At 41.9% G+C, this 14,037-nt stretch overlaps 1 protein-coding gene across 1 annotated transcript; it reads right to left on the bottom strand.

Annotated features, from left to right (window-relative positions):
* Positions 1-3,257: 3,257 nt before the first annotated feature.
* LOC103148315 (angiomotin-like 2a) lies at positions 3,258-11,678 on the bottom strand. Its single transcript, XM_007567025.2, has 11 exons — positions 11,496-11,678; positions 10,278-11,078; positions 9,571-9,739; positions 8,044-8,188; positions 7,863-7,952; positions 5,946-6,241; positions 5,680-5,855; positions 5,461-5,562; positions 5,173-5,363; positions 4,960-5,091; positions 3,258-4,593 (listed from the first exon to the last, which is right to left on the bottom strand). Exons 2-11 carry the CDS (start codon positions 10,985-10,987, stop codon positions 4,508-4,510), a joined length of 2,097 nt encoding a protein of 698 aa, XP_007567087.1. The 5' UTR covers positions 10,988-11,078; positions 11,496-11,678; the 3' UTR covers positions 3,258-4,507.
* Positions 11,679-14,037: the final 2,359 nt, after the last annotated feature.

Here is a 14,037-nt window from a genome sequence, read left to right on the forward strand (position 1 = left end):
AATGTAACTTTTCCCATAGCAATGTAAAAAATGAATTATTGGTCGTTATCACACGTGCTTAATAACAGTTGTTGCAAACAGAGGTGGTAATGAAACCAGTGTTTAGGTTTAGTGGGTAAATCTTTTTTTTTTTACACAAGGCTAGATAGCTTTTTCCCATAATAAAGAGTATATCATTTAAATAGTTAATGTAATTTGTGCAGTTTATCATTGTCAAATATTAAAATTTGGTTAATGGTTGGCATCTAAAGAGTTTAGTGCCAAGTGTTGAAGCTACCAAAGAGGTTGTGATATGAATGACTGTTTCGATTGCCATTTTTGGGTTAAAATTAATACTTTTTTTAACCATGCATTTTCTACACAGTGTTCTTGTGTGTGGTGAGATGAAGTGTCAATATTTGACACTTCATCTATAATGGACAGATCTTTACACCAGTCCATCATAGGACATTTTAAAGTGTGAAATGGTCAAAAGTTTCCTGGTACATATCTGTGTTTACTGTGGACTTTAGAAAACACAGTAGACCAACACCAGCAGATGACATGGCACCCCAAATCAAACTTTTCACCGGATTTCAAGGTCCCATAGTCCACTCTTTCTGCAGACTTTGGGACCTTGAAATTCAAACTTGAAACACAAAATGTAATATTTGCAGCCCGTGTGTAAGATATGTTTTGCATACTGGCTCTTGGTGCACTGGCGTCAGCTTCAGCCTTTTGAGCAATTTTACATCCCTAAAACAACTGTACACTGGTGAAAAACCACCGTCCAAAAAGTCATGGATGAATAAGTTTGAAGAAAGAGCTTGACTGGCCTGGACAGACTCCTAATCTGAACCAAGTAGAAAACCTTTGGGGTCAAATAGAGTAGAGATCGGCAGGTACACTCATCCAACATCAGTGTCTGACCTCACCAATGTGCTACTTAAGGGATGGTCAAAAATTCCCATAAATGCTTTCATAAACCGTGTAGAGAACTTTCTCAAAAATGCCTAAGTTACAACTCCATTTGCTTGACCAACATCATTGAAAAACCTTTGCTTTAAGGATGAGGTGTTACTCATGCTCACATTTGTGTGATGGCAGATGAAAGTATCTCAGTCTAGTTTCTAAATACTAAACTTTTTAAAATGAAGACTAGGATGAAATCTATAATATAAAAATGTGTTGATGTTTGGGAAAAGTATTGACCTAAGAGGGTTAAAATGTACACCTTCACACTTGTTGCTTTAAACTTAAACTTAACCTTTTAAACTTTACCCTGGTCTTTCAAGCATTTTGGGTGTCTGCAACCTAAATACTTCAAATTCTTCTTTGAAGGAGTTTCATTCCCATGGGAGAGAAGCTTTCTAAAATATGTCAGAAATGATGACCCAATGTCTGACCTTTAAAATGTCATTAATAACTGATACCCCAAACATTTGTGTCTAAAGTTTGGTAACAGTGGATCGAGGAAAAAGCCATTACCCACTACAATGTGTCTTGGAAAAGAAGATGAGGCATTCTGGTGATAAAAGAAAAAAAAAAACTAAGCAAGCCTGGACTAGGGCAGAGAGGATGTGAGCTGTTGAGATATTTTAGATGCTTTCAACAGTGAAGCTCGTATGGGAAAACACAGAGAAGGAACTGGTGGTATGCTATGCCATTAATCTTAGCGCGAACGTCTATCTGGCCAAGTGACTGACAACAATGTGAAGACTTGCCAACATTCCTTTGTGAATTCGAAAGGCAGCTGACATGTTTCGACTGTGCGTTTCGCTCTTTTTTCCCAGAATTGGTATGATGCAGGAAGACGGAGTGTAAATGTTAATCGGGAGGAGGTGGGAGATTCCTTTATAAAGCCAAGAAATTTATTTTTTCTTTTTTTTTTTCCTTTATAAAGCCAAGAAATTTATTTTTTCTTTTTTTTTTTCTGCGGTTTTTTATTTTTTTTACCGACCAATTTGCTCTTATTTCTTTGGCCTCAGTATCCTGGGAATGTCATATCGGGCTGAAATCAGTATGAACAATATGGGGTTGTTAATAAACCATACAAATTATGTTGGACTGCTTAGTTTAGTGTCCTTTGTTGGCATTTGCACTCCAACCACATACCAACAATAACATTAAAACCTCAAAGAATTGTAATTATTCACCCATCATTAAAAGCCCGAGCGTGAATGTAGAGACTGAAAATATCCCTGTCGCTTTCAAACAAAAGGTTTTTCAGCATCTCTGTGAAAGGATGCCAAAGATGCGAATGTGTTTTGGTTTTGTTTGCTCAAGTGCCATGTGTCTGAGGCAATGAAAAGTGTTGTGAAAATTGATCTGTCCCTTTACGGATTTCTCCTCTTCTGGGTTCGTTTTGTTACACTTAAAATATAAAACAGTGTCAGGGTTATAGACTTTAAACGACATACTGTGCCAAACGCTTTTAGAGTTAAATAATTCCAAGGCTGGATTAACCCTTATTTGATTTTAGACCCAAATAATAGGTTACTTTACCCAACACCTTCTTATTGTCGGGTACGAGTGCAACCTTTCATCCTTTATGCACAAATGCTTGTGAGTGCTTTTAAAGCACGAACATACATCTTCAGTCAAGAATCATTACATCATGTGCTGAACACTTTGTGTTATTTTAAAAAATCCATTACAGCTTTATTATGTGCACTCGTCTCAGCCACTCCCATAGTCAAGTTGCTCTTTGAAGCCTTAGGGTCTCTGCTGCTGCAAACTGGTTCCACTCTAAATCTGTGGATCAGAGACATCTATTTGGAAATGGATACTGATAACCGAGCTCTCTATCCTCCCTTCATTACATCCTGCGGCATGTCCACTAATACTTCATAGACGCCTCCGGGCGGAGGGGGAGCTGAATTGGAGGCAATAAAAAGCGTTTAGGAATGCAACATGTTAGCAAAGGTACATGAGGAATTTCAAGCGGCATTAGAGGCTAATCTGGCAAACCTGTTTTTGTCTCGTGTAGGGTTACGCGTCCTCGTGAGAATGTGATCTATGTCAAGCCTGCTCTCCATGGCAAGAAGAGAACAAGAGAACAGGCCACCCGAGAAAGTTGAACCCGAAAGAATGCGGCTCTGGTATTCATTAATGAAGAGAGCTCTTTGCAGCGGTGGAACAAGAGGGCAGGAATGAGAGGATAGTTGACAATGACTCAGGAGTGGTAGAAAAGAAAACTTTTCAAGAGAAAATGATGATTTATTAACACCTCAGTAAAAATCGGTGCTTGCTGCGTGAAATAAAATGCAATAAGTCTGTTAATGTTTATGGGAACATTTATTGTTTTATGAAATGTTGCATGAATTCAACAGTTGATTTCACACACAAAAAAAAAAAAAGCCTGTTTTTTTAACTCAATCTACGATTGGTTGTTTACAGCTTGACAGGGCCGTGATTGTCGGCACATAACTTACAAAATAACTCTTTGGCATCATGCTCAGAGCACTACTGTATCTAAAATAACAATACAAACATCTGTTATAAAATATATAATAAAATTAATTAACCTGTTAGTTTGCAACTCACAGTAAACGAAACACTAACCTTTTTTTGGCCCCCTCAGTGGTGATCAAACCAGCAGAATCACCACATCAGGGCTCACACTCACTACCATCACACATGCAAACACACTTTTGAGAGGAAGGGGGTTAAAAAAAATTAAAAATCATAAAATTACACGACGACATCCCAAAACGACACTTCTTCAACACCAGGTCTCTGTCAGTTTAAATAATTATAATAAAAACACACTATATATTATGGACCTCATTGTTCACATCTCTCCGAACCTTTGCAGAACCAGCAGCTCAGGCTGGAGAAACATGAGCAGCGGGGTTTTCAGATCATGTGTTGTCAGTTTAAATTAATGAGATCGGGGCAGACCTCCAAAAAGAGGTCATCAGCGTGATGGGAAAGCAATTATTCAAAATTAAACCCACGAAAGAAAAAGAAGAGAGGAAACACGGGTCGGAAAGTTAACCCCTTGGTGAATATTCAACAAAAAACAATTGAAATTATTAATATTTAGGGAATGTGGAAACCGTATAAGGTAAGAATATAGCTCATTAACTTAGTGGGGGTGGGGGGGTAAATAATAATAATAAAATTAAAAACATTAATAAAGGGGATAAGCAGCATTTTTATATTCATAGATAGAAATATTTATATAAATAGCATGGCATATACTCTATTAGAATATATCGCCATATTACAATCCACAATACTGTCCAAGTACCTCAGAGGATTTGTCTTTTCTCAGCGTGCCGGGCAGACCGCCTGCGGGTGACCGGCTCAGTGTGAGAAAGACGTTCAGAGCACAGCTCTGCTGCCATCATGTGAAAAAAAAAAAAAAAAAAAAACTGTTTCTCAAACGTTGTCCCCTTTAACTCCCCCAACTTTCATGCATTCACATATTTGCCTCATTCTCTTTTGTTGCAGTCTTAACAGATACCCAAAAGTTTTTTTATTTATTTTTTGTCCTTTCATTCAGTATCCAAATCACGGTGGCTTAAATGAAGATTTCCACTGCCTCCGACTCCAGATCATCCAGGCCTCTGAAGGGATTTGACAGCATCTTCTTCGGTGCTGCCTTGTCTGGAGGACAAGAAAAAGAAGGAAGAGAAATATTACATATACGTTTGAAGGTAAAAAGACCAGGAAAAGGTTTTGCACTGACTGAAAAGGTTAAAAAAGAAAAAAATTCTCCACAGTCACAGAAAAACAGTCTGGTGAATGTGCTCAGTCAACAGATTCAAATTACTTCCCCAACCATGCACATTCCACAGACCACAAATTACAAAGCGTGACCTGCACTGATGCGATGTGACCAGCTGGTTAATCCTCACCATGGTTAATCAATGTAAGGGAGGACAAAAATGACTATACGTGTGCATTTTGAGTTCTTAGCTTTGTAATGTGTGATGTTGGAGCTTCACGCTGCGATCCCGAGTGTCCACTTACCGTTGCTTAGCTTAGTTGTGCTGGTTTCCTCCGTAGGTTTGGTTTCCTCCGGCTGCTTTTCGAGCGTCGAAGGTTCAGACTGGGCAGAGAACTGACGGACCGGCAAAGTCTGATCGTCTGACAGGTTTTTGCCTAAAGATCCCGTCACGGAAAACGTCAGCATCAGACTTTCAAACATGCAGTCATTTGTAAAAGCTTCATGATGATTCTGACCTTTAATCTTGGCGCAAGCCGTGCTGATGGAGGGAGTGGAGGAAGCCGGTCGGAGTGGAGCTCCCACCGCGTTCACGAGGTTCGTTCGAGGACTCTGCTCGTCCTTCTGACTTTGATCCTGATGCAGCCGCTGGTTGAGAATCTTTATCACAGCATCTTTTTCCAGTATCTGAGCATAAAGGGCTCGAATTCTGAAGTCAGAAAGGAATAAAATAATATAGGTTTTAAAAAACAAACAAACACATAAAGTAAAAAGATCGTTTTCATCCTTGTTTTCTGATTGTTTACCTGTTTTCCATTTCCTGATTCCTGTGATCGGGAAGTGGCAGATCCTCGTTGAAGCTGTTGTTGGAGGAGTGGCAGGGAGAGTGGTTAATGATGGTGGTGTCTCTGAAAAAAATAAAAAACAAATAAAGAAATAAATATAAAATCATTCTTTGCTTAATTTCAAACCGGGATATGCTGAAGCTCATCAGTCCAACTAAACATTAGTAAAAAGTTAAGAACCTCTGAGCAGCAGCAGTGGCAGCCACCTCCATGGCAAACTGCCTCATGGTGCTCTCCTCCAGGTACTTCTGTTCCCAACGCACCATGTCGGCTTCGAGGGCCAGGATCCGCTCCTCGCGCTCACGCAGGCGCTCTTGGAGCGAATTCACAGTCAGACCCGGCGGCTGAGACTGCCTCTGACATGAACAGATGGAATTTTATTTATTTATTTTTTATAAACTTACTCATCGGAAACGTCACCGCTGTGCTCGGCAACGAGGTTTTACCTGCTGCGCCCTCAGACTCCTCAGCTCCTGCTCCAACCTCGTCCGGAGCTTCATCTCCAGGCCCTCCCGCTTCTCGCACGTCGACTGCAGCTGAGCCAGCGCGCTCTGGAGCCTCTCCACTTTCTCCACGTACGCCCTCTTCCTCCTCAGCTCGTCCTCGAGCTGGCGCCCTCGTCCCCGCGCCGCCTCCAGGGCGTCCTCGAGCCGCTTCGTCCTGAGGCTCTGCTCCTCCACTGTCGATCGCAGGCGCTGCATCTCCCGCTCCATGCGCTCCCGCTCAGCGTTCTGCTCCTCGTCTGACAAAAACAAGTTGAGAATGGAAAGGTGAGCCTTGACACATAGCAGGAGAAAAATTGATTAATTTTCTTTATTACTGCGCGCAACAAAACTCTCACCATTTTAGGCCATAAACACATCAACCACAATCGTATACGTAAGACGTACTTCTTTCTGTTTAATAAAAAAAAAAAATCTGTCTAAAATTAGGAAATCTCTACTTTGATGCATATATTAGAAAATCCTTAATCTTGTGTTGGATTAGAAAGGATCGCTCCTATTAGAAACCCTGCAACATGCGTTTTTTCTCTTTTTGAATGGGGGGAAAAAAAAGTATTATTGGCATCAGCCAAAGTTGGAAACAGCAGGCCAGATGACGAAGAAAAAGCCCCATCGCTGCATTTCTGTAAGAAACAGTTTCCAGAACACGCATAATAATTTCCAGAGCTTGCAACATGGTGCCCAGTGTTCTTCATTTGGTTTTGCAGTTCTGGAATGCTAAAAAGAAAAAGGGAAGAGGAGAAGGAGAAGGGAAGTGGAGGCGGGGGGGGGGGAAGCTTCCCCATCCCTTTGACCCACATAGCACAAAACATTCCTCATCAAGGCCATACAAACACCAGCGCTCTGCTTGAGTCCAGATTTCCAAACAGACTCCATAAATTACACTCCCAACAGGTGGGGGCATGGGGATGCTCATTCCTACCACTTCATTTCCCTTTGAAAAAAAAAAAAAAAAAAAAGCTGCATGAACTGAATTCCCTACAATTAATCCCTCTTAGCAAATCAGTCAAGGTTATGCAAGTGACATTCCTTTGCGCAAAAAGCTCCAGAAAGAGGCCCTGTGGTGCAATCTAGTTCAGTCATGCATCGTGTTTCTAAAAGGGGCTCTGGCTAAGGATGTAAAATTTCAGCTAAAGTCCATCTGCTTACTGCCAGCTTCTCTAGGGGAGTAAATTTTACAATCGTTGTGAGTCGCACATCAAAGGTATGAGCACCGTGTCACACTGAGGTACAGAGGAAACCTTAATCCTTTCAAATGGGGACTTTTTGGACACAACCTATGAATGATTTGCAACGCACAGCAAAAACACCTAGACGCCGGCAACTGGCAGCGCTGAAGCTAGCATCTGTGCTTTCTTGCTGATGCTAAATTAATAGGGCTGTCGAACTGCTTTTAACAAATCTGGAGTGAAACTGATTGTCTCAAGTTCAAGGTTTAAAATTATGTAAACTTGATTGGATTTCTGCTCATTTCTGAACACACGTTTAACCTACTCTGACTTAAACTTAATAATAATGATAATAATTAGGTTGGTTTTAACCATTTGAAAAACGTAGTGAAAAACGCAATAAATGAGCAACTGTGGACATGTGAGATATCATTAAAGTTGATTTTAGACCTTGTTTTGGGGAATATTGACCTACAAATTAACATTTTAAGACCCTAGAAAAACCCTTCCTGTACCCATTCAAGGTACAGAAACCTTGAATGGGATAATTGTAAATTGAAAAAGAGATTCCTCAAATTTCTTCATTTTAATTGCGAAAATACATTAAAAAGAAAAGAGCCATTTCAGAGCTATATTTGACATCGGCATTGGCCGATAGAAAGAAAAATCAAAGCCAAAGCAGCAAACTTACTTTGTTCAAGGAGTTTGGCCATGATGTGCTGGTTGTGGTCGGCCACCTCTACTTCTTTTGCAACATGGGTCCTGGCTTTTTCCAGGTTTTCTGCGAGGCGGTGACATTTTTGAAGTTAGCTCAAACAGCATCTGGAGACGCATCCTGCCTCTCCGTGTGTGATGTGCGAGGTGCTTCATACCTCTGAGGTCTCTGTTGAAATCCTGCAGCCTCCGGATCTCGGCCACCAGCCTCCTCCTCAGTGTCTGCTCCAGGTTTTCCCTCTTACTGCTGCCCTGCATCAGTGTCTCGTAAGCCTCGGAAATGCGCTGAATCTCCTGCTCCAGCTGAAAAAGGAGAAAGGGGGGGAAAAAGGAAAAAAAAAGAAAAAAAAGGAGGCATTTTTGGTTAACCCAGCTTACAAAAAATGTAAGCTCCAGAGGACCTGGAATGTTAATTCATGTTTTTCAATGGTTTACAGGACAATGTGGGGGCGGTCAGGTAGCAGTGGTGTAACTTTAAGTAGGAACTAGGTATATTTTTAAATCAAGTTTAAAGGAAGCTCTGCATGACAGTGTGTGTGTGCGCGCGCGCGCGCGAGTGCATGTGCATGTGTGTGGTTTGATTCTGAGAAGGAAATCAAGCCTGCACCACTCCCTCTTAGACTGATTTATATCTACATTCCTGAGCGCTGATAGCTGCAATTCCAGGTGTGTGTGTGTGTGTGTGTGTATGTGTGTGCGTGCACAGGAGCATGCAAGGTAATACGCATAAAGAAAGACTGACACATGGTTTTGGAAAAGCTGCCAGCAGGGACGGTGTACATGCCTGAGCCTGGGCTGTGGAAACGGCAAAGAGACACCCACCATTACAGCAGTCACTCAGGCATGTTTACTCAGGGCTGCGGCCCGACGGGGAAAACTTTCCAGCCCTGGCAATTATCATTCTTTAGGGCTGAGGCACGGCGAAAGTCATGTGACATAACTCTAGCAGAGAGCGGGCTGATTTTTGCAAAGATTTGGCCAAGGTGTCGAGTGTCGCCGAGGCTGTTTCCGAGAAAGCCGAACAGGGATATTAAAGGCTTGGTGAGATCGTTAAAAACAGAGGGGGAAAGAGCCTTTTAAAAGCAAGAGCATGGGGGAAAAAAAAAAAAAAAAAAAAAAACGCAATTGGAGGAGAAGAGAAACAGCCTATTCTTTTTTTCTTCTCTTTTTTTTTTTTTTTTTTCAAACCCCAGCCTACCACTCTTGCCTATTACACAGCTAAATGACTGCAGTGTGACGTGGTCAGTGTTATCCTGGAAATCTATGGCTTGCCTGAAAATAAAGCAGACTCACCCATGGGGCCTCCAGCGTGTCAACTACACAATGAAAGAAGTGTGCAAACACAGGACCCGGCTGTGACCTGCGTTTGTGGCCCTGCGTTAAGAAACGGTAGCAGCTGCCAATCTCACATGTTTGTCCAAACGGCCGCGGCGGTTCTCCAGATATCTTGGATATCAGGGAGGCAACTGACCGCTGGAGTTGTGTTTCAAAAGCAGGTGGTTGGGAGCAAGAATGCTGTGTGGCCCTTTAACGAGTGATTTTCTTTAAACTGAGACGTCTTTTTTTTTTTTTTTTTTTTTTTGTTTTTTTTTTTTTTTGATTTTAGTATTCTTTTCTATATATATATATAAAAATCTCCTTTTTCAACTCCGAGAAATTTCTGAGGGGAACTGTCAGTTTCTTACCTTTTGAATGCGGCCAGTTTTCTCCCTGTGAGCTTCCAGCTCTTGTCTGAGTCTCTCATTCTCCATCACTAGGAGCTCCACCTGGTTAGGTTCCTCCAAGCCAGCAGGTGGCAGGCTGTTGAATGTGTTGTAGCTGGGTACTTCTCCTGGCTGTTCAGACTGGACATATCTATGAAAAAAAATAAAATAAATTGTTTTGTGATCAGATGGGTCTAGTTGCTGCTGATTTAATTAGCAGCAAAGAAATACAAGACTTGAGGGGGAAAAAAAAAGATATCCTTAATTTAAATGAAAGCCATATTAAAAACCATGTTATCATTATCATTAATAATCAGATAGCAGAAAGGCTCCAGTGGTTGTGAGGAATGTAAGACTCTAAATGTGGGACACAGTGTTAGTCAGAATGCCAGAAACTACTTAAGTATCTGTGATTATGCTGCTGCTGTATTCCAAACATTACAAACATCTAGAGGGCAGGACTTGCTCCTCTGGAAGTATTTCGAAATCTAATTCCGTATGCAGGCTGCATACGGAATTACGCATACGTGTGACTCACATTCATAAGTATGTGTTTACGCATGTGAAACAAAGGCAAGTATTGGGCGGGTTAAGAAGTAATACCGATGATGTGATGCAATGCTACAGTAGTCTCTAAAACACACATAAACACAAATGGAGTGATGCAAAACAAGGTTCTTCTCCCCTACCTTTGGGGCTGAGCTTGCACTTGATCCTGGACCTGGTGGGGGATGAAACCCTGACCCTGGATGGGGCTGTTGTATTCTGGGGGTGGGCTGCGTTTGTCTGCGTTTTGCCCCATCCTCTGAAGGCACTGCGGGGTGTAGTAGGGGAGCTCCGGGTAGCTGTGGGAGTTGATTTTGATGGCCGCAGCTTTGGCTACTGCATCTCGCCTCTCCAGAGACATCTGCATGAGATGCTCGCTGAGCGAACGCACGTGGCTGCATTTTGGCTCCAACAGATCTGCTTCTTCGTGGAAGGATCCATCATGCAACACAAGCTGCCCCTCATGGAGCTGCCTGTGGGCCCAGTGAGAGGACGGGTACTGGGAATGTGCTTTGGCCTGCTCGTAGGTTGGCAGCGTCTCCCCGTGCAGCTGAAAGCCGCTTTCTGAGTGATGGTAGTCCCCTTGGTGCTCCTGGCCCTGTGGCTCCTGCCTCGCTGAGAGCTGGGGAAGCAGCGGGTCCTCCTGAGTGAGGCTTTCTAGAGAAGATCTGGGGGTCCTGCTCATTTCACCCCCACTGCTGGGTCCACTGTTGCTTCCACTGCCTCCGCCTCCACGCAGGGCCTGCTGCTGGATGGCCAGTAAGGTGCGGGTGTCCGTGGGGTTTCCGTAGCGGAGCTGCTCCTGGATGAGCCGGTGTAGGACCGTGCCAGACGACTCCTCAGTGGACGACATGGTACAGTGTAAAAAAAACAAGGTTCTCTCCAAAAGGAATAGCACAGCTGCTCTGAGTCTAAAGTAGAAATGTTTTCAATCAGCTGTGGACCTGAGAAGGGAAACATGTAGATGATTAAAGAACTATCTATAATTGAAACAGTAATAACAAAGCAGCCATACATTTATGTTAAAGAATAGAAACTGTGTAGCCACAAGAAAGCATTCAAACAGCGACAATTGTGCGATGTGGTGAGTTGTTTTATGGCAGGCAGAAACTTCATGCGCCAAAAATTCCTTTCTCATGGGGGGAGCAAAAGCGGACAAAACCGCGTTGTAAAATAGTTCCGCCTTAAAGCTCAAATATCAAACTCAAAACAAAAATAAATACACGTAAATATTTCAACACATTTCTTCAGTCTTACGTTTTAACTAGAAGCAACGACGCAGCTTCTTTATCAACGTCCCGGAGCGACTTTTGTTCTGATAAAAAATAAAATAAAATACAAAACCCAGAAGCGTCTCTTACCAGCTCACGCTTTCATGATAACACAACCCTCTGCTCGAAGTGAATTAAAATCCAAAGTATTTCCTATATGTCCGCTAGGTTTTTAGTCGAGTTGAAAGTGCCTCATGTTGCCGCGCTCCTCTCTCGCTGTGAAATGATTATGGAGAGAGGAGGCGGCGATAATAAGTAACCGAGGAGGGACGGAGGTCGGAATGTCAGGAATGTAAAACGCGAGGTCCCTCGGGGATCAAAAGCATAAAAAAAGAAAAAAAAACACGGAAGGAGGAGGAGGAGGAGAGCAGCGCGGCGCTTTATTGGGCCAACGAGGAATTAAAAAAGGCAACAGAGAGAATGTAAAAGAGTAAGAGAACACGTTTTACATCAAGAGGAAGACAGCAATTGTATTTTATGGAACTGAATCCCTCAAAATAAACATTTTGGCAGCAGACTCCACTAAATACGGAGCCCTCCAGGGGACATGGGATTTTTTTTTTTTTTTCCCTTTTGCAGAAGGTTTTGCTGTCTCTCTCTATAATGTACTGATCAGTTCCTGCGGCATAATTGAATACTGTAAGCCTTTCTTACGGTGGCCGCGGTGCTTTCTGCGTTAATACAAGGTTAGGTAAGATTTTTCCATGAATGTTAATATCTCCTTATGAAATATCTGAAGTTTTATATATTTTTCTTTAGTTGATGCACCACAAACATATGATATAAACATAAACTTTCCGTAAGTAGGAAAAATACATCCAAGCTATTTGGACTATTTCTGAATTATTATCGCCGGGTAATAAGTCATCTGACAGTTTTGATTGTGTCTCTATTGTACTGGTCTGAATGGTTTAAAGGGCCGTTCTCACGTGCAGTTCTATCTCAACCTTAACATGCAGTGATTTTCAATCAGTTTTTTTGCACCAAAGAGTTAATAATAATTAAAAACGTTTTCACTGAGGCTGTGGAAGAGCAAGTAGTTATTGATCTGACAGGAGCACGCGGCTTTGACACTTGGGTGGTGGGCGTGTCGATGTGGGCGTGGCTATCATCAAGTATGAATGGGAAGGTTACTGGCGCGCTGGCTTTGTGTGTATGAGGAAGCGGGTGGGCGGGGTGGTCAGTCCTTGCAAAGTTTGGAGCATGATCATCAAAATGGAATAAATCGATAATTGTGACAGAACAAAGAAGAGGCTTGGAGTTGATTGATACACGGACAGATGAGATTCCCCGAGTTAACCCAGTGCGGCCCTCTACCACCACTGGCCTTGTTTCTTAATAATAAAACGTATTTATTATTTTTAACTCTTTGGTTCGGAAAAACTGATTAAAAATCGACTTATTCACTGCATGTTTGTGTCTGTTAAGGTTGAGATGGAACTGCAAGTGAGAACGGCCCTTTAAACCATTCAGACCAGTACAATAGAGACACAAAATACAAAAGAGCCAAGAAAGGTTTACAGTATTCAATTATTCCGCATGAACTGATCAGTATATTATTGAGAGAGACCGCAAAACCTTCTGCGAGGGAATGCAAAAAAAAAAAAAAAAATGTCCATGTCCCCCAGATGGCTCCGTAGAACATGATGCAAACATTGGTGAGAATTACTTTAGCTGAAGGCATTAACCAGCCCATTAGGTTTTTAAAACATCTTGAGTGGAAATGGAAATAGTTGCAATATTACTTTTAACCTCAACTCAAATTACTAAAAACTAAATAGTATTAATGCTACATATAGTGACAACATTGATACTACAAACCTAAAGCTTGTTTAAAGCCAGGTTTGTCCCATTTGAGAGCACTGTGTTCCTCTGGAATACAACTTAGCTTCATGATTTTGCTTTTTGTGTTCATTTAGATCTAATGCAAAGTTTAATGTTTACGAGAAAACCTTTCGCTTAACATGCCTACGGGCTTATCAGACGGTAAATCTTGACTTTTTATAATGCGCATGTTAAGTTTTATTGTCTGGTTTGTTAACAGTCTTTGCCTTACACTAGTTCTGCCAAAACTATTTGGCTGTGTGCCCAGTCAATTTACCATCTGCAGTTGTTCACCCATAAAAAAAATGCGGAATACCAAAGCTCCTACAAGGAATATTCCTGGAAATGTGTCTCAAAAATGACTAGCTGTTGAAATGCCACGTTATTTTTTGGCCTTTCATCTTCATCTTTACCATATCAGTAGGCTTCAATCATACAGAGGGACCTATGCTGGTTTCGTTTTAAACAATGCTATAGGCTTTTAGGTTCACCCATTTTTATTACAACAGCATGTTTTGCAAGTATAATGTTTATATAAAATGTAGCGTCAGCTGTTATATGTGTTATAGAGGGAATGAAGGAAACAGTGCTGCAGCTTGTCACAGCCCTGAAGGAATCCAGTCTTGTGGCTTTCACCACAGGTCACTCTTGGGTAAGCTGTTGCATCTGTGTTAAGTGTGTTATAGATGGCTTAAGCGTGTGTGCTTGTGTGTTTGTGTGTGTGTGTGTGTGTGTGTGTGCGTGTGTGTGTGTGTGTCTGTGTGTGTGGCAGCTGTTTTCTGGAATTTGAGGTCTTTGAAACGCCACA

Source organism: Poecilia formosa, unplaced genomic scaffold, assembly GCF_000485575.1.
Source record: "Poecilia formosa unplaced genomic scaffold, Poecilia_formosa-5.1.2 Scaffold202, whole genome shotgun sequence".
Taxonomy (NCBI): domain Eukaryota; kingdom Metazoa; phylum Chordata; class Actinopteri; order Cyprinodontiformes; family Poeciliidae; genus Poecilia; species Poecilia formosa.